Source organism: Miscanthus floridulus, chromosome 16 (assembly GCF_019320115.1).
Source record: "Miscanthus floridulus cultivar M001 chromosome 16, ASM1932011v1, whole genome shotgun sequence".
In the NCBI taxonomy this organism is placed as follows: domain Eukaryota; kingdom Viridiplantae; phylum Streptophyta; class Magnoliopsida; order Poales; family Poaceae; genus Miscanthus; species Miscanthus floridulus.
The window spans coordinates 89862327-89889357 of record NC_089595.1 but is presented as its reverse complement, the minus strand read 5'-3'; the positions used below and the strand labels follow the sequence as shown (position 1 = coordinate 89889357).

Here is a 27031-nt window from a genome sequence, read left to right as displayed (position 1 = left end):
ACTAGGACTTCTCCTGACTACGGGCCATAAGGATCTACGAAGAAGACAAGACTTAGAGGTGTGGAAAGAGAACATGAGGGTCGGAAGCACGGTCATATCATACTTGGCCAACCAAGGCATCAATGTCATGCATCGAGCTCAGCATAGTGGTCAGGGCACGAACTGTGTCCCCAACCTCCATGTGGATGCTCCCCCATTCCCTCTCCTCTGACGCTTCATTGAGGGTAGCCACCCAGACCTGAGACCGGGACATCCCCGCGCCAACCTCAAGTGGCACCGACCTCTCTTGTGGCGGCAGCTCCTCCAAAGTGGTTCCTCTAGCGATAGAGGGGGCGGGTGTGGCAGAACCTCCTAAATTACAGGGCCCACATGCACCTGTCACTGTCCAATGACCTCTGACGACTATGCATATGTTCTCAGTAACTTAAGAAGACTGTCGGGTGTCCTCGGGGAACCCCGAATCATCCAGGATTTTTCGAGCAGGATCCCATTACAGAGTCATTGTAGTATTACAACAGTTTATTCATTAATATACATCAGAGTGAAATAGCGAAAGTCTTATAGTAACTTAGTTTACAAAATAGTTATTTCACAAACTAAGTATGATTATTATTACAAACCATAGTAGTGGAGTGGCATTAGTAATATAAACATAACACACAAAGAAAGTACCCTGCCAAAGGGTCACACATTTACTTATCATCATCGATTTGAACAACAGTCTTACAGCACGGTCCAAGATAGACATGCCCATGAGGCTCACCTGCAACAAGGGTTAACAAACCCTGAGTACAAAAGTACTCAACAAGACTTAGCCAAAATAAAAACTAATAAGACTCAGGAATGCAGGCTCAGGGATTCAAGGTAAGGCTTTAACAAGACTCAAAGTTCTTTTACGTAAAAGCTCTCTAACAAGATTCTTTCTTTCAACATAGAAACCTCCTCAAGACTATATATGAATCTGCCATGATCCGTATTGAGATCATGAACTTCATATCAAAACCTTTCTCAAATCTTCCTCAAGTTTCATTTATTAACTACGATGATAAACAGTGAGTTGAGTCTCCATAACCGAGGAGCAACGATGATTCAAACCAATTAAAACCTAGCTGGGGATTCCCAACCACACGACATATGCAGGTCCCTGACCTACATATACCAACCTACCCTCAGATCCTCTAAAACAAGAATAGGTCCGCGCCACTCGAGAATATAGTACTCCACCAATCCAGCCCATTGCCACGTGGGTACACGCTACTCTCGTCATCTCTCCACTCCTAGTGCGCGAGTAGCCATTCTTGTAATAGAATAGCCAAATTAAGGCTTATCGGAGTATGTGATCAGTACTACAAAGTCTCACCTCATGCAATTCAACAACAGATGGTTCTTAATCGACACAGGCGGAAAGAACCCGCTCACAAGACCTCCATGTCTTGTGGCTCCCATACACCGAGTCCGCCCGGTCTAGATTTATTACTCCACATGCTCATATCTCATGATCACATAAATAACCAGTCGTATCCAAGAAACAATTTATATCTCACAGGTGACCGGTGATCACCCGACTTTTATCGTTCTAAGCATGGCTAAGCATAAATAAACATTCTCGGATTGAAACGAGTAACAAGGTTGATATTGAAAAACAAGGTTGGTAATGCACCAATTAGGTTTTCACTCAACTCCTAATCACTTAATGCAGTATTGAAAAGCAAAAGGGATATAAACTTGTAAAATACAAGGTAGGTTAAATGCATCCGGGGCTTGCCTTGGTTGTCGGAAAAGTCAGGTTCCGGGGATGTTCCATAGATATCAAACCCGACCTCAACAGACGGATTAACTTCCTCCACAACTTGATTGACTACCACATTCTCGCTTTTGTTCACTACACGCAGTAACAATGCCATGTTTAATATGATGCGAGATATAAAACATGATGCTTGACGATGGATGCAAAAGTTAATAACTTGAATACAACTTTCCTTCATGGTACAGTTGCAAACCAACAACTAACTAAACCTTTTCATAAACTCAAACACTTACTTTAAGTACCAAGAATTATTTTATACTAATGACCCAAGGTCATCACTCAATCCAATATTCAAACAAAACCTAAGTCATTAAGGTTTACTATTTGCTTTTATGAATTAATTATTTAATTCAAAATTATGAAATAAATCAACTTCTTCCAAATGAGCTCAAAATTTTTGTGAAGACTCATCATATGATAACTAAATGGCAAAACAATTTTCATAATTTTTGGATAATTATATAAGCCTAGAAAAATCATGGAAACCCATTTATTAATTAATTTGAGCAATTTTTATCACATTCAAAATATACTGAAAAATAACATTTAATATTTTCCTAAATAGTTTACATCTCAGAGAGGTCACACAAAAATTTTCATAATTTTTGGAGCTCTAATTAATTCTATACAAAAATAACAAATCATAGCACTATTCATTCAATTCTGCAAAAAAGAAAAATCCATTTGCAAACCCACGGCCACTGACATCGGGTCCCACATGTCAGCACCGTTCTCCCGTGCTGACCACAGCAGCGAAACTCGCTGATCGACGATTTCTCATCGACGGTGAGATCTCCGGCGATGGCCAAGGTACTACCACATTCCCCACATCACAACGCGTCGATTGGTGGCACTAGCTAGACCAATTACGGCTTGGTCCGAGCACGACGCCGGCCATGGTGGCCACGGCGGCGTGGTTGTGTTACGTCGGCGAAGTGAGGCTGGTAGCGGTTAAACAAAAAGCTTGGGAGGACTCAGGAGCTCACCCCAAACACACTCGAGCTGATGGCTGAACCGGAGGAGCAACAGAAAAGCTTGTCATCGATCAAGTCTGGTGCGACGACTCAGCTGGTGTCGACAGCAGCGTTTCAGTGGCTGCGGTGGACGTACGGATCAACCAACAAGACATAGAGCATCATGGCAACATGGAGAAGATGGAACCATGCTTAACAAGAACAGAGACGCACCGTAGAGTGCTGGCCACGGTGACGCAAGCTCGACAACAACAATGCCGGCCGCGAAGAAGAACGACGGCGAGCAGCGTATCACGGCGAAATCAGGCGCTTAGAACTGGTCAGCTGGGTTCACAAGGAGTAGGTGGAGCTATGACTGGCTTTGCTGTGACTGGGTGGACGCTACGGCGACGGCACGAGCTCGTCGAAGCTGGGTGGTGACGACAGGAAAAACAGAGGAGAAGAAACGGAGAAGAACGGTGACGGCGTAGGCTTTATAGCGCGGCCAAGAAGCAAGGAGAAGCCACGCAGCAGCCTTCCCCTCCTAGCGCGTAGCCGGAGGTGGCCACGGGCGCAACTGGAAGACGTCGGAAGCTCACCGACGGTGAGGTGTCGGTCTGCTGGCACTGTTCCCAATATTTACCGAATTGCCACTCAATCCATTTCTCAAATTACTCCCAGATTTGTATGGCAACTCAAAAATCTCCAAAAATAAAAGTTGTTCCAAATTCAAAGTTCTACAACTTTGCTTTAATAACCATACCCAAATTATGTCTACATTTTGAAATGCAAGTTTAAAATCAAAAGGGGACACTTTAAGAACATATCGCCTTTTCAAATTACTTCAAATTTTATATAACAACTTTGAAAACTCCAAAAACAAACTTTGTACAACTTGACAAGCTCTACACTTTTGCTTTTAAGATCAACCCCAAAATGTGTTTAGATTTTGAAGTAGGTTTCTAGGGTAGAATTTAAATGCTTAAAATTAGGGTTTTCGGAATTCCAATTCAAAACAAGGGTTTTGAAATTGATTCATCCACACAAGTCAACACATATAACATAAAAGTAAACTTATTTTAGTGAATGCCTATCAAAGTTTTTGCTAACACCAAAATGATGTGCAATGCATATGATGACATGACATGTTTTAGGGTTTAAAACACCAGAGGTGTTACAGCGGGTGACGTGGACACAGAGGCCTGCCCTATCGTCACATCCGTGAAGGATGCCTCGGGTGCGCCCTCTTCCATCCGCCTAGCCACAGACATGGCCACCTACATGGACGGTGGCTCCGATCGTGCCTCCTTCGCCTGCGACATCGAGGACACAACTAGCCGCGCCGCGCCCACCTCAAGCTCCCTAGACGCGCCCTCCTTCGCCTGCTCTCCTGTGGACACAGCCATTAGCTACGCCTCCCTGGTCGACGCTGTGGCTGCCCCGATGCCACTCACGCTCACCACCCATGCGGCGCCAGCCGGCTCCTGGTGTGTTTGCTGAAGGAGGATTTTTTTTGGAGCAAGCCACAGGAGAGTCCCACGTCCTCCAACGCTGCAAGGGACATGGCGGTCAGTTCATGGAAAAAAATCATTAAGACAAAAGGACAAAAAAACTTTTGACTCACCCTGATGCCATCATGCGAGGATGTTTTGGGGTCAGCTTGCCCGACCTCAGCTGCTCCTCATCGGCATGTTGCCGCTTCGAGCCCTCCCTCAGCTCAGAGGGCTCGGATGAGTCAGAACGGCTACCTCCCGCTGACTCCGAAGGCACCGCCAAGGGCTCGGACGAAGCGGGGTGACCTGTTTTTGCTGACTCTGGGGCCGCCATCGAAGGCCCAGACAAGGCGTGGCAGCCTGATTCTACCGGATCTGAGGCCACCATCGAAGGTCCGGATGGGGCGAGGCGCTTTGATTCCACCAGCTCCAGGGGCGCGTCCTCCCCCTCCTGCCCCGTGGCATGCCGTAGGAAGGGCCCCGCCTACAGCAAAGGTGGGTCCTCATCCCCGGTGGCTAGATCATCCCACGGGATGGGTGACATGGAGCCATCATCATAATCATCCTCCTCCTCTTCTTCTGACGAACCTTGACGCCGCTTCCCTCACTGTAGCTTCGCTCGTTGCTTCAACGGCCATTTCTTCTCCTAATCATCCTTCTTTTTCTTCCTTTGTTCATCCGTGGCACGGTTCGCCACCCTCATGACCGCGTGCTCTAGCAGCGACGTGATAGAGTCCCGAAAGACTAACCCTATTGGCAGCTCGATGAAGCCCACGTCCGGCCACATCACGGAATGCCCCGAGATCGAGAACATGGCATCGACCTCCCCTATGGCCTCCTTGAGGCGCTGCGAGACCTCGCTATCGTGGAGTAGCCCCTGGGCAAGCATCGTCCCGATGAGCTATGTGCCGGCCATCATCCTGTACAGCAGGAGGACGCGCGCCATCAGGGGCGCCACCCTCCTCGTGTGATAGCCCCCGACGATGCTAGCCCCACGGAGGTTGTGGGTCTTCAGGAACATGATGGCCTCAAGGAGGTCGCGCATCCTCTTCTTCTCCTTGATGGGTCACCCCTATGGCCATGATGGCGAAACCTCTTCGATCAGACACCCAGAGAAGACAGGCAAGGGAGCGGCAGGGTCGTCCTTTAGGTAGAACCAATGAGAGTGCCACCCCTTATTAGATCTAGAGAGCTGGCAGGGCATGTACTCGGCCGCTGCTACCCCCGGAGGTGGATGCCCGCGCATCCCATCGGCACCAGGGTCTCCCGCCCTCTCTCCTTCTTGATCAAGGAGATGGAGAAGAAATATCTCCACAGCTCGAAGTAGGGCTCGATCCCTAGGTACCCCTCGCACATCGCGATAACTGCCATGATGTGCTAGATTCCATTGGGATTCAAGTGTTGCATCTCGATCTGATAGTGGTGCAGCAGACCCTAGAAGAACGGATGGGGAGGAACCATGAGCCATGCTCATGGAAGGGCGCGAAGGAGACGATGTAGCCGTCAGGCGGCGTCGACGCATCCTCACGGCTAGGCACGAGCCACTCCACTGCATCGGTCCTCCCGTGGAGAAGACCACGCTTGACAAGTCCCTCCATGCGCGCATGGGTAACATCAGAGCCATACCATGAATCCATAGAGGATGGAGGTGGCCACGGAGAAACAAAGGCGGCGATAGAGAAACGAAAGCTACAGACCTAGGGCTCTGGTAGGGATTAGCAAGCATGGTAGATCCGAACAGCGATGGCGGAGAAGTGGAGAAGGTAAGGCTGTGGTTTTAGTGTGTAGAAACATGAAGGGAGAGGCCACCATTTATAGGACGGAGCGGGGCGAGAAGGCGAACCGTCCGCCTAGATTCATGTGCCCATTGCACCGCGTCACGTCACCTCTCTTCGAAGATCGTGCGCACGCTATCTCTGGTCGCACCCTCAAAGGACACGCCGGATGATAGTTCACCCAGTCGATGAGCCTAGAACCATCGCAGGTAAGGAGGGATATAGTGCTAAAAAAGCTCCTACGGCCCATTCAGGCCCAGGAGTTCGAAGGCTAGCCCACCGATGAGTTCACAGCCGCTCTGAGGAACCCTTAGAGCGAGGGGTGGAAAGGGATGCCCCCCAAGAAGACCGACTGAGGCAAAAGGGAATCGCCGTCCTACCAGGACATGCCGCGAGTTACAAAAAGAAGGCCAAGGCCCTCAAAGTCCTCCCATCCAGAAAAGCCTCCAAAGGAGTATTCTACTCCTCCATAGGCTCAGGGGCTACTGTTGGGTATCGTTATTAGGGATACCTAAAGCAAGAAAGTTAGTGTCCACGCTGACTCCCTCAGATGGTTCGAGACGTATTAAAAGGTCACGCCCGACCCCTTAGGTGCGGGCTCAGTCTCACCTGACCCCTTGGGTGCGGGCTCCGACTCGCCCAACCCCTCGGGTGCGGGCTCTGTCTCACCTGAACTTAAGGCCGCGGGCTCCGTCTCGCCTGACCCCTCGGGTATGGGCTCCGTCTCGCCCGACCTTAAGCCGCGGACTCTGTCTCGCCCGACCCCTTGGGCTCATGCTCCGTCTCGCCCGACCCCAAGGCCGCGGGTTCCGTCTTGCCCAAGGTCGTGGGCTTTGTCTCGCCTGACCCCAAGGACACGGGTTTCGTCTCATCCGACGGGGATCCATACCGCCGCCAACCACTCTAGGTCCAAGCATATGAGCTTGGGTCAAAACTCTGACACTAGAGAAGAAGCTGACACACCTCGATGTAACCAGTAGCCATGACGGTCTATATCTGGTGATTCACATCAAGAGCAGTGTCGGGTGTGCCGGTACTGTTCTGCCTAATCCTCGTACGGACGCTGACAGGCACGTCAGTTCACCGCGACGTCCGCCGGGACGGAGTGGAACGCCATGACCATGCATGCGTATGGCACCAGTGACGAACAGGGCCGCGACATAGAGTTGTCCCTATTGACATCTACAGGATCGATGGGACCCGCATGAAGGAGAAGGATCCGGCGATCCTAGAAGCCTTATTCTCTCTCTCGTTCTTCTCCTTCTCCTCCTCTATAACCTATGCTTTCCCTTCGTATATAAAAGAGAAAGTTGGGCGCCCCTACCTGGGGATCCAGACAGGAGATAAAAAACACAAGAGCACGACACGAGCACACAACTGAGCGGCAATCGAGCTCTCAACACCTGTTCACTTTCTCCACCAGAGACTTGGGATCCTCTCCCTCTCTCGCCTGTTTGTAACCCCTACTGCAAACCAAGTGTCGGTAACACGAGCAGCAACAAACTGGACATAGGGACGTTCCGCCCGAACTAGTATAAACCCTTGTGCCCTCCGAGCACACCATCCGAGCCAGACGCGTAAATACAAATTTACTCGTCGGTGGTCCGAAAACACCGACACATAGGTCCCTGAATAAATCAACTACTAGAGTTGAAGTCAAACCTTTTTTAAGTTTCACCGAATTTATAGAAAAGGGCGTAAAATATTATGACACCAAATAAATTAATATCATTAGATACATGATAAACTATATTTTTCATAATGTACTCAATTCGTATTACAAATATCTGTACTTTTTCTATAAATTTAGTCAAATATAAAAATGTTTGAGTTAAGATAACTCTAGGAATTGATTTATCTATGATGAAGTGTTGGAACATATAATATCTATTGTGATGATGCCAGATGAGGCCACCACATGGTCGTCAATGACACAATCAATGTTATTTCCCAACTCACATGATGTTTGTATCTACTAACCAACTTGCCCCATCATCTTTAGGTCCACAACAACATGCGAGCAGCAAACCCTCACCCAAATGAATAAATCTGCTAATGCACGAGAAGCAAAATAAACAATTGTTCAAAGTCATTAACCTACTGGGACCTACTATAAAAATTGATTTCAATTGTCATTTTCCTTCCGAGTCCCAGCCCATGTAGTCTCCTTCATCATTCAAACAAATGTGGATTGCCGTCTGGAAATTAGGATGGATCCGAAGTGGAGGATCTAGAAATATGGCTGCTTATGTAGTTTCTGTTGTGGTGATGATTTCCTGATGAAAATGATGTTTTCTATGAACCTTGTCAATACAAAGTTGTAGATAACTTGTTGATCTTAGTTTTCCTAAATTTTCATGATTTTAGGCCAACTTGTTTGAGAGTTATTAATTTTGCAAATTCCCTGTCAGGTTTTGCTTGTTTTCTGTGCAGTACTGAAAGGTTGTGCTTTTTAACTTGGTTAACCATTGAATCATCTCTTGGTGATAACAAGAGAGTTGTAGTATTTTTCTTAGGCTTTTCAAAATGTTAAAGAACACAATTTTTGGTGGACTAGAACTCCCGATACAAATATCTGAAATTCTTGTCAGTGAAATATTGTAATGTTTGACCTTGTTAACTGTTGAATCATCTTAAGATGACAATAAGAAATAATAGGAAGGACTCCTCCTTATTTTCTATGTTTATCCCTTTCTAAGCTTAAATAATTGACTATAAATTTGTAGTGAGAGTTTAGGAGGGACTCCATGCTTCCTATAATAGTGGGTGGGGCAGGGGCTCCAGCGGTCAAGCCCCTGTGCCACATTTGCCCCGAGAAATCTATCAACCGCGCAACTTGGCCAGGCTGAATAGAAAGAGGTAGCAAATGCGTTAACTCTACATCTGCCAAATTTCAAACCAAGATTTTTATTTATCTGACCTGAACTCCTTATCTTCATTCCACCAAGTGAAAGGTGTTGCCTCCGTTACAGATTCCAGATCCACCGGACCACCAATGATGTTTGCATATAGGCTATTTCAAGTAAGATGTGGGTGGAGTAATACCTATCCGTGACGAATTATGTAAGAGATATGGCCCTCTTCAGCTGATGATTTCTGCGGCGGATAAGCCGGCTATAGCTGATTTGTTGTGAGAGAAAAAACACCGTACCATGGCTAATAAGTTCAAGCGAACATGATTTTTTTATAACTAGAATAGATGAAATCATTTAATTTTAAGTGCTAACATGTGAAACAATACATCCGCAAATAGACCAATGGGTAGAATCTTATATCCATACTTTATACCCACGAGTGAAATTTTGTACAACACCCACACCCATGGGTATCCACATCGGCAAGTAGGATTGCCATCCCTAGGCACGACGGATCTTACCTTAAGCTCACTCTCAGATGCCCGACCATCGGATAATGACAATTAAACTCACCAAAAGCAGCTTCTGAACACATTATTGCAAATAAGCAGATACCCAGCCTCTAGACTGATGAAGCAAGAATCAAGTTCCACTGGGCAGTTTCCATTGTTAGAATTGTGAATAGAAGTGTCAGAGACAGTTACAACTGCGAAGACCTAGCTAAAAGAATACAGGGAGACTATTGCAACACTGCCAATTTTTTGGGCAAGATGAGATTTTTTTTTACAATGCCTGTCTTACATTCAAAATTTGTACATGATGACAGACTGCTAATGAACCATGTACAACAGCAATACTACCCAAAACCATTTGATACTTCATTGACAATGGATAGTATCCTACTGGGAGTTGAGGATTGAGTCAGTTGATGTATAGTTAGCATCACAATTGGTCTAATACTCCACGGAGGAATCTGGGGTTTCCATGCTGGCATATGCTATACAAGGAAAAACCGCTACATAGGGAGAATTGATTGCTTTTAATGCTGTGGCAACTGGCAAGTATGCTTGCAGATGAAGTAATGAAAAGCCGCACAGCAAATGAAGAATGAACAAACTAAACTGGATGTCAGAAAGAATAGTCTGGAAATGCAACTACGAGATACTGTCTACTGTGTTTGGATTTCGAGTGTTCTGTTCTGTTCAAGCGGCACATGCAGTAAGGACATGGAAAGGTATATATGGATTCGTTTGGTCTTTTCACTTCAATCCCCTTGGCATCGCTGTGTGCTCTCATATTAAGCAAGTGCCGCTTCAATGCCTTCCACCTGCACATAAATGAAAATTATGATTTTAACAAACAAGATGGTCAAGTGTATAAACCAAAACATCACTATGGGCAAATAGTGTTATCATACCCTATACGTGGATTATCAAAGAGTACGGCAAGCCTTCTTTTGTCTGGTTTAATTGTTTTTGAATGCCAAGTATCTCCTGTGACCCATAAGGAAATGCGGGAAATTTCCACCTTGTGTGGTCACAAAAACTTCACTTTGGGCACAAACGCTATAGTCAACAGCAGCCATCCTTGAGGAGAAATTCTGGCAATAGTGAGTTGTTTCAGAACAATCAACGTATGGAAGTACAGAACAAAAAAATGTAGCTAACCCTGCAGTTCCTACCTTGAATGGAGCAAGTTCCTCTTCTGATGCTAGTGTCTCTTTTGTCTGTAGGAGAGGAAACATTTCAAGAAGAGAAGCCATGTTCTTCTCTGCTCTGTAAATCTTTCCAGATGCCAAAAAGATTGCAGTCTTATTGCTGAAACCCATTCCACGAAGCATTAACCCAACCTAAACATCATAAGATAAGCTTCTCAAGACAAATTCTGCCTGATACTGAATGAATTTGTTTTAAACTGAATAAAAGAAAATGAACAAAGCATGGACCAGCAAAATGTGCTTGAGAGCAAATTTCTGAAATGTCAATAACAGCAATTGTTCTACCTTCTGATATTAGATACTGACATACCTTCAAAGGTGTAAGAGGACATTTTCCATTCATTCTGATCACTCCTGGTCTTATTACAAGTCCTCTCTTAGTAAATTTCCCTCTCCAACCTATTTCTCTGGCTGCATCCATTTCCTTCTCCTCATCACCACCATCATATACACAACATGAGAAGGCAATCATATCCTGAAAGATGACAATTAGCAGATGCCACACTTACTACAGAACACTGGCAGCATATTACTCACAAGAGTCAAATACATAATAGTGGATCCTTGGTTCCCAAACATATAAGCATTGAATTTTATGAAAGAGATCCAACCTCCTCAAAACGAAGATGCACTGAGATATATTTTCCATCACTTGCAACACTTTTCTCTCTCATTCGAGAAACTAAGGTTTCAGACAAAGACACAATTGGTTTAGAGAATTTTAAGGCTTCAAAGTTTGCCAAGCATCTCAACCGTTGAACAGCAGAAGGTGCATCAAACGAGAGTCGGTTGGCAAAAGGAGAAATCCTGATGAATCTGCACTAAAGAGCATAGCATCAGAAAGAAATACATTATAATTGAATTGAACACTTTATGATACTTAACAAAATAGAAACTCCTAGCTAAATAGTAGTGCCCTTGTAAACAGGGAAATGATTTCACACCTAATTCCATCATTAAAGGGAGTGTCAACAATTTAGTAGTCCTCGAAAGTCAGCTTCCACAAGCAACAGGTCACAGAAACTTTTGATGGCAAAGAATGAAAGAATTGATCGAGTCAGAGGAAATGGTTGCTGCAGATAAGTTTCAGGAATAAAGAGGTAGTATCCTTCTAGAATAAATTTAAGAGGATATAGTTGAAGAGATGCTCCAAACACCACTAATGATTTTTAATATAGGATATCCTACATTAACTATATATCAATATTATAGCAAGTCCAATAAAAAGCTTGTAGTGGTTATAAATATGTCATATATGTTTTTACAGATTCCCATGTCAAGTTTAATATCAAATTCATATCCAACATACTAGAAGTGCTCTCTATTCTACAGTAAATGATAGTAATCAGATACAGAGGTTGTGTTACCAATTAATAAAGCTATAACATTTGAATTAGTACTCCAGTTAAATCATATGGAATAGAAGCAACTGATGGGGAAGACCACCCCCACGGTTTTTACTCGAGAAAGAACGTAAGTCAAACCAACCGATAAAACTACTGAACCCCGGCTTCACCCTATGGGGCTGCATTGTAACCTGGGTCATACCCAAACCCAATGGGCTGCCAACCACTGCAACTACCCAAACCAAAGGTGCCACAAGTCCGCACCCTGCCACTATTTTTAGGGTAGCCAGCGGGGGGATTTTTTTTGTGTGCCAAGATAACAGAAGATTCAAGTAGTACTGAACTGTATTTAAACTCACCTTTCTTCAACTAATTTTGGAAGAACAACATCTTTGTAATATTGAATGCGTGCCCAAGCCTTTATCTTGAAATTGAACACATTGCTGAGATTATGACCAAACCGCTCCATTATAAAATCCAGAATTTTGTCGACTACTCGAACATCATTTTGTAGACGTTGTACAAAGTGATCTTTATCATAGATATCACTGAATTTGCTGTATCCAAAATGAAATGTCTGATGTTAATACAATTTACAAGCAGAAAAGTATAATACTGACAGGTGGCGTTTGCATCAGCTAACACGAAGCTAAATCTCACAGTGCACAGGAACAATCAATAATATTTACACAACCACTTGAACTGTCAAAGAACCTGAAGAAAGCGAAACAACTTAACAAAAGACAGAGCCATCCAATCGAACCAAGTGCCAAATGTATACAACACCCAACAATAGGTAAAGTAACCCAACCATTAAAAAATTGTTATTTTCCTCCTAGAACTAATTGATATAACCCTTTTAGAAATTTCTCAGCAATAATAACAAGAAACTGCAATTCAGTCACTGAAGAGAAGTTTTCCCAACATGTCATGCAAACAAGGATAAAAACCAATACCAGTTTTGGTCCTTTATGGTGTTGGTGTGTCAACTAGTGCAGTCAACAAAAACTAGCAACATAGTGCACAGCTAACTTCAGATCTACATAATTTTGTCCATTGTGCAGTACAACTGCCTCAGCCTTACTTGAAATCATACTGTAATACAAAACCATGTTTTAAAAAAAATCTCGAACTACGCAGGAGAGCTGCATGTCATTTCATTAAGAAGAAAAGAGAATAAAACAAGGGAGAGAGGCAGAATGCCTTCTCCCCAACCCAGCACACACACGCCTAGCAAAGGATTAGCTAAAGACGCGCCACCAAACACTACAAACGACCACCACCAGCACCTCCGCTATATAAGAGGATTAATTGACCATGGCGAGCGACCTTAGGATCAGCTCCTGGTCTCCTGGAGCGCTAAAGCCCCAGCAGTACACCATAAACCGCTCTCAAACGCAACAGCCTGCAGAACAGCTTCAATACATGGTCTTGCTCCATCAATATTCTAGAGTGATAATGATGCAAACAAGAGATAAAATGTGAATTCAACATTCTAGAGAACTTAAAAACTCAAATGTTAAAACTGCAGGAGTGTTTGCAAGAATGAAAGGCCACATCTTACATTTGCATCAGGCAAGATCACCATGCATACTAGAAGAAAATGACATATTATGGTTTTACATCATGAACTGGGGGAGAATCCATTTAGCTTACAGGAGTTAATGGTATGTTCCAGTACTTAATACAAATTTGAGTTGAGAGGGGGGGAATGCACCTTGGATCCCTCCAAATGCTATGGAAATGGAAATTTGGGATGATAAGAGTAGCATTCAGAAAACCAGCAATGGCGACTGCATTGCATATCTGAAAAAACGGAAAAAAATAAAAGAAATAGAGGCACGAGTTAGTAACTGAAGATACCACATAGCAGTTAACAAAAATATAAAATATCAGGAGTAATAAGAAACACTGAATTAAGGCGATTACCGATGTCCTTCGTTGATTTAAACCACCATTTGCCTCAACGTATATGTACCCATTTGATTCAGGTAAACCTAACAGAAGTTATGGAATAAATTATTAGAGAGAGAGAGAGAGATAGATCAGGGGGAATATGCAAGTTTCTAAACGGAACTAATTCCAGTCACGAAACAAAAGTGATGTTTCCGCCTTCAGAGAGTGATATAATGACACTTTCATTAACCTCTAAATTTTCGTATATCCTGAAAAGATTTTTAAAATTGGATAATATAAGGGTAAATTTTCATTTGTCCAAATAAACTAGCCTATAAAATATCTTGCATACAATTTGAATAATTTCTACACTGTGAGTTTAATAACAGAAACACTGGAGGTGGTAATGCATCTGACTCTTCCAAGTGTAAACTTGGCAAAAAAAACAAATCATATAAGGTAGAGAAGTTTTATATGAGGAAGATGATCAGTTAATCATAAACACTTGTCAATCATATGCCGAGAATCATAGCCCCAATATGCGCTGTTGCCTGCTTGTAAGTTGTATGATAAACTCATTATGACATCTCTGAAATTTAGCTTTGTTGTGTAGGGTCTTTGGCTTGTCACCCCTTTACACTTTGTTCAAGCTGGCAACCCCAGCTGTTCTGTAACCAGATATTGCTTTCTAAAGGCAGAGTTATGCTCTTTTCCAAAAAAAAAAAAAGAAATTGATAAACTCATAACAGTGGGGCATAATAAGCAGTACGCCAGTAGCAGAATTCCTGTCTGCCTGTTTGCAGTTCTATATAACAATGTAACTGTGTGCAACAACAGGACATTTGCTAAAATCAAAACATAAGACCATGTAAATTAACTTCTGTAATGATCAAATACAAGAAAAAAAAAAGTCTTCCATTCACAAATATGAATGTGTTCAGGGGTTTTACAATCTACATATCAGAAAGGAAACAGGATAACCTGAATTGCATCAAAGACACATTAGAAGTACCTTAAAACAAGACGTTAGAAGGAACAAAAAGAATTAGAAATTACAAGTGCACGAAATCTGCACATCTGATGCACAATATTTAGTCAAGAGCCAAACAAACGGAAGAACGGCAAGAAAGTGGCATACCATTTGTCACGTTTTTTATGCAGGGCCGCCATGTGCCACCTTTGTAAGTGTGCCTCCATACAGTTGCTAGCTAGAAAATATGACAACGTGAGAGGAAGAAGCATACATGCAAAATTAACACAAATAAGAAGCAGAAAATTATAATAATCAAAACATGGAAACAGAAGTACAGGGCCTTTTTTTCTACCTCATTGCTGGATGCCATCCAGTTAATATCTTCTGAGGGATATTTGTAATGAAAGATGTAAATAGATGCAAATATATACTCACTCAATGTTCTTATTCCACTTGGCATAATAAAAGGAAAGGCCTATCTGCTGATGGATTTGATGTTTTTATCCTTTCATCATTCATGCACTGTATCCCATGCGCATAAACAGGTTTCAGCAGATTGCATATCGAAATTCATTTCTTTGGTCCACTCAACCGGACTTTACTTTGGTTCATTTGGAATTCAGTTTCTTTGTCCATTCACCCATATTTTGCACCGGATCATTTGAAAGTGATTTGTTTTGTCTGTCAAACCATGGTTACATTGTTTCATTTGAGGACATAATAAAAGGATGTTGTAAGTGATACACGAATAAAAGGCAGTGAAGATGACAGCAAACGAGATGCAGAACACTTAAACACCAGAAATGCAGGCAAGGTTTGCTTGTTGTGGTGCAAGTGCAACTGGAGCTTCTTGATCATGAGTGTATCAGATTTGGTTTCAAGCGCCACATGATTTCCCTTGTGTAGTATCCCATTATGTGTGTGAAACTGTGAATCCTTTTTTTTAATAAATATTCTCCATGACAACGAGGGCAAGCAAAACGAACATCACTTATGAGAGCATGGTGTAGTAATGAATAAAGAAACCACACTTTTTGTATTTATTAAGAGCAAAGGGCAGGATAAGCACATACTAATTTGGATGAGACAATTTGACTAAACCAACCAGTGATCTTGCAATATAACAAGGACCAATAACATTCTAACAGCATGCCGACCTGAATCAAGTTTCAGAAGATGGGACAAAATGGCCGTTCATGTCATCCCATGACACAAAGCAATCACATGAACTGATGAACAAGTAAATAACAATATAAAACCCACGGTTCAAGCACATGTCCACTGTCACCCATTTCCTCACTATTAGAAGACGACCAGGTGCCAGTTCAGATTGATCAACACCATTTAAAATAATCTAAAGAGCACGTTACACCATCTCAGCTCGACCACCATATGCAAAAGCATTACGCTGCTTATGCATAAGCTCGATCATGCTTCAACCATTCTGTGATCAATACGGCCAAACATTTGTGCCACATTGCAAGCCCCACAAACAAAATCAAAACGCTGCAACAAACGTGCAAGGAGGAGGGAGGCACTAACCGCGCCGGTGGAGTTGTCGGCGTCCATGTCGGCGCGGAGCCGCGCGTACAGTTGCGGGCTGCGGTACACCGACCCGGGCGGCTGGCGCGCGATTATCCGCGGCACGGCGTCGAGCGGGAGCGAGCCCATGTACAGCAGCATCGCGGCGACGTACAGCAGCGGCGCGAAGAGGAACACTGCCTGCCTCCGCAGCAGTGTCGCGAGCACCGCCCTGCCACCCTCCGCGCCGCGCCGCCGCCGATGCCGAGGCCGCGGCCCCCGGGATGCCCCTCGCCGAACCCGCCTTCGCGGGCGTCCGGCTGCCCCCGCCAGCGCCGGCGCCGGCCCCAGCCGGCACCGCGGACGACGGCGGGGACGGCGCGCTCGCCGCGGAGCCGAAGCTACCCAGGCGGCTGTATCATGCCCCTGCATTGGGTCGGTGCCCCCTTCGGAGCTAGGTCTAGGCCTCCCCCGCGCGCGATCGCTGCCGCCCGCGCCGCGCAATGGGGGCGAGTCGAGAGGGAGGCGGGGCGGGGCGAGGAGGACGAGGTGGCGCGTGTGCAGGCGAACGAGCGGGGCGAGTGCGCGGCGCGTGACCGACCGAGCGCGGCGTGGCGAGGTGGCGTCGACTCGCGGTCGCGGTTGCGGCCGGGCACCGGTACGATAGTACGAGTACGAGTCGAGTCGGGGTCGTTTGGTTTTGGGCTTTCCAAAAGCGCTTGGGTTTCTGCCGTTTCGACGCGGACGATGACAAGACATTGTTGATCTTGACGGAGATACAACAAGGGACTGTTGGCACTTGGCAGTAGGCCGAAGAAATTTTCTCCATGCAACAAGCTGTCTCCCTGCATAGCATAAACGGCAAAATTTCGTCGCTAGTTCGTGTACTAAACGATTGTACCGCAAGTGGTACTACAATGCAACACGTCTGCCCTTTACTCCGTTTCTTTCGATGGTGGAATCCTTTGGTTGAAGGGAACATGACATTAATAAATAAATAAAATAGCAACAAACTGATAAAAAACGTGGAGCCCGTCTAGCTCAGTCGGTAGAGCGCAAGGCTCTTAACCTTGTGGTCGTGGGTTCGAGCCCCACGGTGGGCGACGTTTTTCCTGTTTCATTTTTTCCCCCATTTTTCAACTTTCAATTGTCAGTTGGGTGGCTGCGAAACATGTTATTATTATCAAATGAGCAAAAGTGATGCTCTACTTCATCATATAAAATCCTCTCAAAAAAATACTTCATCATATAAAATGTTCGAATAGCTCGTTCATAAAAACTCTGCCTGCGGAACATGTTATCGTTATCGAATGATAAAAACTCTGCGTGCGAAACATGTTATCATCATTATCAAATGAGCAAAAGACTGTACTTCATCATATAAAATGTTCGAATAGCTCGTTTCATAAAAACTTTGCTGGACGTAAAAGTAGCAGCACAACTCCGACAGTTTAGTTGTTCAACACGTCAACTGCAATTCTACACACACGCTTAAAGGAAATCTAGTTGAAAGCAGCAGCAGGACACTGCCTGAAGTCACCAACAGAAAGATTGAACTAACTTCTCCGTCCACATATGGATGTCTAGCGCCAATACAGCATCCATTTAGGTCATTCATTTGAAGATCCCAGTGGTCACCATCTTCTTTTGGATGTCTTGGATCTACAAGCAAAACGAACAAGAAAGCCAAAGGAACTATAAGCGGTATATAACTTTCGCCAGAGATGCATGCCTTTCGCCTTAACAGGTGACACAAAAATTACCTGCTTTGATGAGAGGCCGATGTGTTCCAAATCTGCAAGCTGGACAAGCAAATTGTATTAGAAGGCCATTGCAGACATTTGGATTCTTTTTCCTTTTTTTCTTTTGGAAAAAAGATCTGGATCATTTCACATTCTACAAAAATCTTACAGTTTTGAACGGTCTTGGTGAGTCCTCCCGTAATTCCAGAATATATTCTGCTCTCTTCGGGCCAATTCCCTAGCAAACAAGAGGGGAAGTTACTCAGAAGAAAAGGCTGGAACATCAGTGATCGAAATGCTATTAAGATGAAAGGATCATACTTTCAGCTGCTGTAGCTCTTCCCTGCAGTCAAAGGTAAAGGGAGAGAAACATTAGAAAGAAAGACAGGAAAAAACTGGATATTTTTTGTGACATAAAGTCAACCTAAGAACAGAAAGTTCATGTATTCTGCTATAGTGACAAGCCAATAGTCAGAGTTTTACAGACTATAGCATAATAACAATGAAGAATGGCAGGATTCCTGCTGAAGTTTCATGTGAAGAAATGTAGCTCCCCCCCCACCACCACCACACACACCCACCCACCCAAAATGTCAGGTCATGTTTGTAAATGATCCTTAGGCCTTGTTTGGATAATCATGTATCCATCTCAAACCATGTGTGTTGGAGTGATTTGTTATGGAATTTAGTTTAAATTCCATACCAAACCACTCTAACACACATGGTTTGAGATGGAGTTTAAATTCCATACCAAACCACTCAGAACACACATGGTTTGAGATGGATACATGGGCATCCAAACAAGCTCTTAGTTAATTTGTGATGTTCACAAACCATAACTGACATGTCCATGTTTTTTGTCACGGTGAAGCTACACCGTAGGCATACAAGATACTAGCGAAGAAAGATTAGCCTAAAAGTGCCTTTTTTAGATCCAGGGGGGTTTATGCAATTAGATCCATTGCATTTTTGCTTCCCATGTGCTATTTTAGCCACTTTTCAGCAATACGTACAGCATCAGCCATTTTACGCATCAATCAAATAAAGCTAAGTTCAATAAAAATCTGGAACTGGGGTGCCAACAAAAAAGGTTGTAGAATTCGGACTTACTTGTCTGCAACATTTAAAACTTCAAGGTACTGCTGAACAAGAGTTTCCTAAAAAGTCATAATGTCAATTGATGAATCTTAAAGTAGCAAATATCTTGTCTATAGAATGAGAAGGGGAACTGTACAAACCTTTAAGTTAGACTGTAGCGCATTAAGTCTCCCTAGTGGTGTTGCACCAGGAGTCTCCTTGACTATGTTATGTGTTTCTATTGGAGTTTGGGGCTCCAATAAAATGGGGCAATTGCCATTATCAGATATTTGCTGCTTCACAGGCACCATGTTTGAAGAAATTGGAGAAAGAGCTTTCCTGAGAGAAGCTTCATGTTTTTCAAGGCATTGAGTAACTGAAGGAAGCACCACTGCATAAGACTTCAGACATCAGATTCACACGTGAAAACACAGGTCAAAAATCTCGAGGCCTTTAGACATCAGATTCACACATGAAAACACAGGTAAAAAATCTCAGAGGTTGTTCTGAGTAAATTTCAACTATCTTTTCAGATTTTGTAACCACTATTTCACACAGATATAATACTCCTGAAGTTTTCTAAAGTACCTTTCTTTGGTGTATTTACTTCTGTCTGCCTGTGATCTCGTGGTATATTTTCAGTGGGAACATGGACTTCTGGATTAAAAAGCATCCTGTGCAGGAGAAGAAAAAGAAATAAGAACTATGTATGGTTCCATGTAATATATAAAGAGGAAATGATAAAAAATACTAACTTCTTGATTTTACCACCATCCTGATCCATTGCCTTAGCTCTACAAGAAATTCTGGAAGATGTTGGATGCTTCATATGGCTCATAGACAATGGAGTCTTGCTGGCAATTGGGGAGAGAAGACCATCCATTCTTTGGATGCTCTTTGTTTTCCCCTTTGACTCCAACCATGCTCGTAATTTGGCTTCCATGTCAACCTTGACCTTGGGAGTTTCTTTCTTGCTTGAACTGGTGAAAGTCTCAATATGGCATGGATGAGCAGCCAGACTTACTGTATTGGCTGACTCCTGGTATTCTGCAGGATTCTGAAACAACAAAAAACAATTAGCCAAGTTCTACATTATGAGACATCCATAAGAAAAAAGATTGAGAAAAGTCACCAGGCAAGCTATCATCACAGCACGGCTACTGCCTCCTAGAGAATCTTGAAGTATGCGGGTCAGTTTACTCTCACTGTAGGGAATTCGGTGCTCATTCTTGTTTAGAGCTGAAAATACATTGGACAATGTAAACAATGACAGGTTGATCTTGGAGCTTTCTTGAAGGTGGATGCACTCATTCAAAGTCCTTCTGTTGTCTTCGCTACCTAGAAACAACAATCAAGCACAACATGAGTTCAAGTAGAGGGATACAGCTTAAGCATGTGTGCCTCAATCCAGACTTCCAAAGAGATGTACCAGCCAAATCAATGAGGTTAAGCTTCCCTTTGACAACATCAGTGCTGACCCTAAGTGAGAGCACAACGTGGCTCCGACCGAATTTTTTATTTTTTGGCCCTTTTTTTGAAAGTTTTTCACAAATATGTCCCTGGAGGTATGCTTTCAAAATCTGGACCCTTAGCTCGGCGCCATCCTTGGTGGCATCGAGCTTACACGTCTCGGCGCCAAAGGGTTTGGCGCCTAGGTCGGGGGGCCACGTCGGCATCAAAGTAGAGTCGGGAGTGACATGGCAGCCATGTAGGCGCCGTGAATCTTGGCGCCAAGCTTGGCGCCGTAGATCTTGGCGTCGAGTTTGGCGCTATAGATCCTGGCGCCGAGCCGACCTTACAGTGGGTCATTTTCCTTTCTCTCTTCCTTCCTTTCCTTTTCCTCTCTTCCTTTCTTCTCTCTCGCCCGATGCCTCCCGCCGCACCTCTCGTGCGTCCTAGTTGGGGACCTCTCCATGCCGGCGAGGCGGAGATGGCTGGGGAGTCGCCGGCCTAGGCCATAGGCGGCGCGTGGAGGTCACAACACCAGCGGCCAAGGTCGACGCGAGGAGGTCGCAGCCCCGACGGCCGAGGGCGGCGTGCGAAGGTCATGGTCCCCACGGCCGATGGTAGCGCACGGAGGTCGCAGCCCAGCGAGGAGGCGTCGTCGTCTTTGCAGATCCGTCTCTGCCGAGCCCTCTGCACGGTGAAAGTCCTCTCTCTGTCTTCCTCCGTTGTGTCTTTTTTTCTCCAATTCTGTATGCAGTAGAGTCACTTGCAACTTGTGACGAGTTAAATAAACTAGGTGCCGAATTGATCCTTGCAGATCTAGAGGCCTGAAGGGTGTCCTGTGTTCTCTTAGTTTCTTCATTAGGAGTGGCAGCGGCAGCAGCATACATGTGTTCTCTTAGTTTCTACAATGTTATTTCTGGAATTGAGGTGTCATACATCTTCAGTTATTTCTGGTAAGTGACTACCTTCACTTATATCCGGAAGGGATGAATAAGCTTGGTGGATTAATTTTATTAACGTTGATTTGGTGCTCAAACTGTAAATTTCAGATAATTGATAGTATGTTCATTAAAAACTAGGTGCTGAACTGGTTAGGATGCAATGTGCTCTAACATTTCTTTTAGGATCTTATTTGATCTTGCTGTTGTTTTCGTTGGATTAATTGCCATGTAGGATCTTATTTTGTACTGGAAATTCATGATCTCACTGCACATATAGATGATGCATGATGGTATTTTACATATATATGCAGGCATTATTTACCATTAGTTAACAACAGGAATTTTCGATTCAATTATATGTGCAGCATTCTACCTTCGGACCTAAACTGTTTCTAGCAAAATTCTCCTTGTTTCTGTGATTCTCCAGAATGTATGTTTCTTACTCTTTACCAACTTCCGCACGATGCTTCTTTATGAGGGAAAAAACTCCCCAATCTTTCGTACTTAAGTATTTCTGTAGATAATATTGTAGTTGCAGTTGAACACAAGTATCCAAGTCTAAGAACCAAGAATCTAGTCCAACTAGCAGAGTATCCAATAATTCTCTAGAATTGCAATTGCAATGTTTTTTAATCAATCCGTTTCAAGTTATTTGTGTTTGATTTAAATTTTCCTAATACATACTTTTCATTTGGTGTTTTATTGTTTGTGTCATGCTTTTTTCTGACAAGTTATCTGTGTTGGTAGGTGCTTCTTTCATGCTCCCAGGAATTCTTCATTTTTAATTCTCTATATACTGCTCCTGATAGAGATTGGACTGTAAGTTTTTTTTTTTTTTTGAGATAGATTGGACTGTAAGCTGTGAAGTACCTGATTACTGGACAGTGGAATTACTTGTCTCAATTTATTGGTGCAATAATTGATATTTTTCCTAGAACAAATGGTATTGTTCACTAAGCATATTTAGTTGGTTCTGAACTTTTGATCCAGTTCTCCTGTCCATCTTATCATGTGTCATTGCAGGGGACTGCTATACAAGGTGAAGGTGAGGCTTGCAGGCTGTTGTGTGCAGTGTACACCGCTATGAGTCTGTGCCGCTGATCCATCTTTGCAAACTTGGGAGGCTAAAGAAGGGAGCTCAACCATTTGCTGAACATATGGTGTTTCATAACACTGGAGTTAGTATTACCCCTACCACTTTGGAAACTATTAGTGACTTGTGTTTTATAATGTATGGATTTCATGTAAGAATGAATGATAAATGCATTTGTAATATTCTTATGGATATGTTAATGCCAATTGCTACGGCGCCGAGCTATGGAAATTGACAAATTTTAATTTTTACCATGACTTGGATATTGATTAATATGGCTAACACTAGAGTTTTTACAGTGACTTATTGTTTGATCACTTAAAACAATCTAGAAATACTTAAGATAAAAAATTTGCCTGACCAAATGGAACTACAGCACGTCCGGGCGACACAGTACAGAGCTCGGCTCCTACAGTACAGCGAGGCGATGCAGGGCTCGGCTCTATGTGTCTATTGTATTGCTAACCGGAGATGCATCGGTGTATGCAACGAACCGTACGTGCATGTGTAGGCATGCAAGCACGGACGCAACACACCTCACCTGTAAGCACGTCATGACCTATAAGCACGTAGAAATATGGCTAAGTCTGATTTTTTACCGTGGCTAAGTCCAAACTTGACGAGACTTGTTTTGTTGTCATCTCCTCAGAGAGTATTTAAACTCGTAGTACGGTATCAAATTGAGTTGCTATACAAATTTGGAAGATAAAATGTCGCAAACATGTCAATTCACTACCGGCGATAAGGGAATTAGAAAGATTTAGAGGAGAAAAAACAGCGTCACAATTCGGCCATGTTAAAGACTGATTTAGGTTTAGGTCCAAAAGCAAAGTTTATTGTACTCAACTCAAACTACAACTTCTATTAAAGGTCAAACTTCATATCTAGAAATGAAACTATAGTTTTACCCCCTGGTCAAAACAGCATCATGAAAAAAAGAGTTAACTATTGATCCAACACTTAGAAGCATTTTTAGGCTAGTTCATGAACATAAACCCTAGATCATTTTTTATCTTAAGTATTTCTAGACTGTTTTAAGTGATCAAACAACAAGTCACCGTAAAAAATCTAGAGTTAGCCACATTTCTCAATATCCAAGTCATGGTAAAAATTAAAATGTGTTAATTTCCATAGCTCGGCGTCGTAGTAATTGGCGCCGAGCTCGGCGCCAAGATCTACGGCGCTGAGCTCGGCGCCAAGATCCACAGCGCCGAGCTCATGCCACGTCCGCGCCACGCAAGCAGCCGCGTCAACGACACGCAGAAAATGACCCTGGACCTCGATGCCAATTGCTTTGGCGCCGAGACATGTAAGCTCGGCGCCAATTGTCACGGCGCCGAGATCAGGGTCTATTTTTTGAAAAGATACTGCCAGGGGCGTATTTGTGAAAATCTTTCAAAAAAAAGGGCTGAAAAACAAAAAAATCGGTGGCTCCTACTGGAAACATCATTCAGTCCAGTGTGGGTGACTTTTCTCCTTTGCACGCCTATGGAATAGAGCTCCTCGAATTCCTCCATGGATCGCACAGGAACCTTCAAACATCAAAGGGCAACAGTAAGCAACCGATTGAATTCCAACAAACACATTCAGTAATCACCAAGCAGAATCACACTACCCAGCTCAAGCCCTTCAGTTGCATGTTACCATCTTTGTCATCCAAGGCCATGATTTCTTTTGCTTTAGGCTCCAGCGGATCATAGCACTGTTCCATGTACGTTACACCGATACTTCCATGAACTGCCGTACCGGTATCGTGATATGTATCGGATACGCCGATACGGTATCGGTGAAGTATCGGGAAAATACAGTAATAAAAATAAATAAATTAAATCCCGATACTTAGTCGATACTTGACTGATACTTGTTTGATGCTTCGCAGCCCATAACCCCTCAAATTGAAGTCCATCATCTCAGTGGCCCATTTAGACAGCCCTCAAACCCTGCTAGTTACACATTCACAGCATCGCCACCATCGCATCGAGCCAGGAGCGACGGGCAGGCGGCCACCATCGCCCGTTCCTGCCGCCGCCGCCCGCTCCTGCCGCCACCGACGGCGCCCGCTCTTGCCGCCGCCGCCGACGCCTACCCCAGTTGCAGCCGTCGACGCTCGCAGGCCACAGGTTGCCGCCTCAGGTCAGCGATTCATACAACTTCTAGAGCTCCTCCGGTCAGTTCTTAATCTGCATTCCAACTTTCAAACTCTAGATTTCTTTTATTGTTGTTGTTTAAGGATAGCAAGTGGTAGTGTTTAGGGATTTGGCTTGTGACCCTTGTAGGCTTGTATCCCAATATTTATTATTCTGCTGTAAAAATGTTAAAACCAATATTAATTATTGTGCTGTAAGAACCTTAAAATCAAGTATCTTGGATACTTCATGGAACTAGCAATGTCTATGTTTTGCCATTTTTATTTGTTGATTGTTCTGCTAGAGTGAAAAATGTTCTCAGTAGGTGTATTCTGATTTTTTGGTATATTTATATACTTGCCGTATCGGCATATCCTTGTTTTTGGAAAATGCCGTATCACCGTATCGCCGTATCGGTATCGGCGTATCAGTATCCTGTACCGGTGCAACCGATTGAATTCCAACAAACACATTCAGCAATCACCAAGCAGAATCACATTACCCAGCTCAAGCCAGCTCAAGCCCTTCAGTTGCATGTTACCATCTTTGTCATCCAAGGCCATGATTTCTTTTGCTTTAGGCTCCAGCAGATCATAGCACCGTTCCATGTACACCTCATAGTACGACATCTCAACAGAGCACCATGTGCCAGTGCAGTGTGCCAGGATGGTTGAAGCAGCTAATGGGATTAGCCCCAGAAAATCCTCCGTGCCCTGTTCAGCAGCCACTCAGATAGGTTTCAGTGAAATATTGTTTTGCCAAAAGTGGCATTTAATCAAACACATTGCAGTCATGATAATAGTGGGCACCTGCATTGTGTAGGTCTTGCCGCTGCCGGTTGCCCCATGGGCAAAGACCGTCGCGTTGATCCCCTCGAAGATGCCTGGGATCACTGCGCGAACCTCCTGGTCAAATATCTGGCTCACGCTGTCCTCTAGACCGAAGAACGCATCCAGTTTGTACAGTTCACTCCGACTGCATAAATGGACCAGTACACCAAAAAAAAAAAAAAAAAAAACTCGGCCTACGGTGGGCAGGCAAGCCCCGCAACTTTGTGCTTAAGGAAGAAGACCTTCTCACACAGGCCAAGAAAACCCCCGAACACCGTGTCCCGCCCTTACACAGGGGCCCGTTACCCTGTTTGTGCTTAAGGAAGAAGACCTTCTCACGCAGGCCAAGAAAACCCCCGAACACCGTGTCCCGCCCTTACACAGGGGCCGTTACCCTGTGAGTGGGCCGGTCCGTTGCCTGTGCTTTGGGAAAGTCGAGACAGACGAGGAAATTTTTTTTTTGTGGGTACCGGAAATTCTGCCCACAGCCCGCCTTGAACTCCGGTCGGCAGGCAGAGGCCTTAAGCCTCACCTCCTGGCCAGTCGAGCCGAAGCTCGTCTCCCGACCAGTACACCAAAGCAAATAAGGAAACGCAATCAAACATGGGAGAATGAAAGCAAATGAGATTGCGTGCTGAGAATGTTCGTTTGATCCCAAAACCAAGGGGATTCCCCTACGAGTCAACCCCCAACCCCCCCCCCCCCCCCCCCCCACACACACACACAAAAAAAAAAACTCCAATCCCTTTGATTTTGGGATCAAACGAACAAGGCAACCTAGCTAGGAGTATCCATTTTCCATGCAAGCACTTCACCAATTCCTGGTAGGTTATATGGATCTACCAATCGTGATGATCCGCAATTAGCGCAGGAACAAGTACGAGGGCTCCAGATCGCACGCTGAGGAGGCGTTTAGGCGTACCTGGTGTGCTGGTCCTTGAGCTGGACAGTGACCTCACCGCCGGGGTGGCAGCCGAGGAGGGAGATGCAGGGCGCTGTCGCTGAAGCGGCCTCCGACAGGAGGAACGGGCGCACGCGCAGCACGACGCGCACCGGCAGCGAAGAGCGCCCGGAGGAACGGGCGGGTGTGGATGTGGCCGCCATCGGATGCGCGGAGGAACGGGCGGGTGTGGAGGTGCCCGCCATCGGAGCGAGGATCACGCGGTCAGCGCCGGCCGCCGGGGGAGGGGGAGGGGGGCGGAGGTATTCGGATTGGGTTAACCGGAGAAACGTCATTATAATTTTGTATGTATGGACAAACGTCATTACTATTCATCTATTTTAAAGCATGTCATTACAATTTTTCGCTTCGCTTCTCATAAAAATGTCACTGAATACGTATGGACACATCATATGCCCAGCTGCAGCGTATACGAAGACGTATACTTCATCACCCTTATCACTGACATGTGGGTCTCACATGTCATCTCCTTCTTC

At 44.4% G+C, this 27031-nt stretch overlaps 1 protein-coding gene, 1 non-coding gene and 1 pseudogene across 2 annotated transcripts; 1 reads left to right on the top strand and 2 right to left on the bottom strand.

Moving 5' to 3' along the window:
- Positions 1-9525: 9525 nt before the first annotated feature.
- LOC136513207 (protein ESMERALDA 1-like) lies at positions 9526-16953 on the bottom strand (annotated as a pseudogene).
- Positions 16954-17366: 413 nt separating this feature from the next.
- TRNAK-CUU (transfer RNA lysine (anticodon CUU)) lies at positions 17367-17439 on the top strand. The gene has a single exon. It is a non-coding gene; the product is annotated as a tRNA-Lys (tRNA).
- A 248-nt stretch (positions 17440-17687) lies between these two features.
- On the bottom strand, positions 17688-26820 carry LOC136514063 (kinesin-like protein KIN-10C). Its single transcript, XM_066508045.1, has 14 exons — positions 26517-26820; positions 25574-25739; positions 25262-25477; positions 24077-24170; positions 20585-20662; positions 20288-20493; positions 19911-20212; positions 19744-19829; positions 19317-19546; positions 19189-19235; positions 18400-18421; positions 18248-18316; positions 18100-18138; positions 17688-17998 (listed from the first exon to the last, which is right to left on the bottom strand). The coding sequence occupies exons 1-14, from the start codon at positions 26738-26740 to the stop codon at positions 17951-17953; spliced, it is 1827 nt and encodes a 608-aa protein (XP_066364142.1). The 5' UTR covers positions 26741-26820; the 3' UTR covers positions 17688-17950.
- Positions 26821-27031: the final 211 nt, after the last annotated feature.

Bases quoted from the DNA above. Each gene is read 5' to 3' on its own strand.
- LOC136514063 (XM_066508045.1), bottom strand. From the start codon at position 26,740: ATGGCGGGCACCTCCACACCCGCCCGTTCCTCCGCGCATCCGATGGCG. The intron at 25,478-25,573 runs GTGCCCACTATT...GCTGCTGAACAG, and splicing joins GCAAGACCTACACAATGCAG to GGCACGGAGGATTTTCTGGG. The intron at 19,547-19,743 runs GTACTTTAGAAA...AGTCTTATGCAG, and splicing joins AGTAAATACACCAAAGAAAG to TGGTGCTTCCTTCAGTTACT.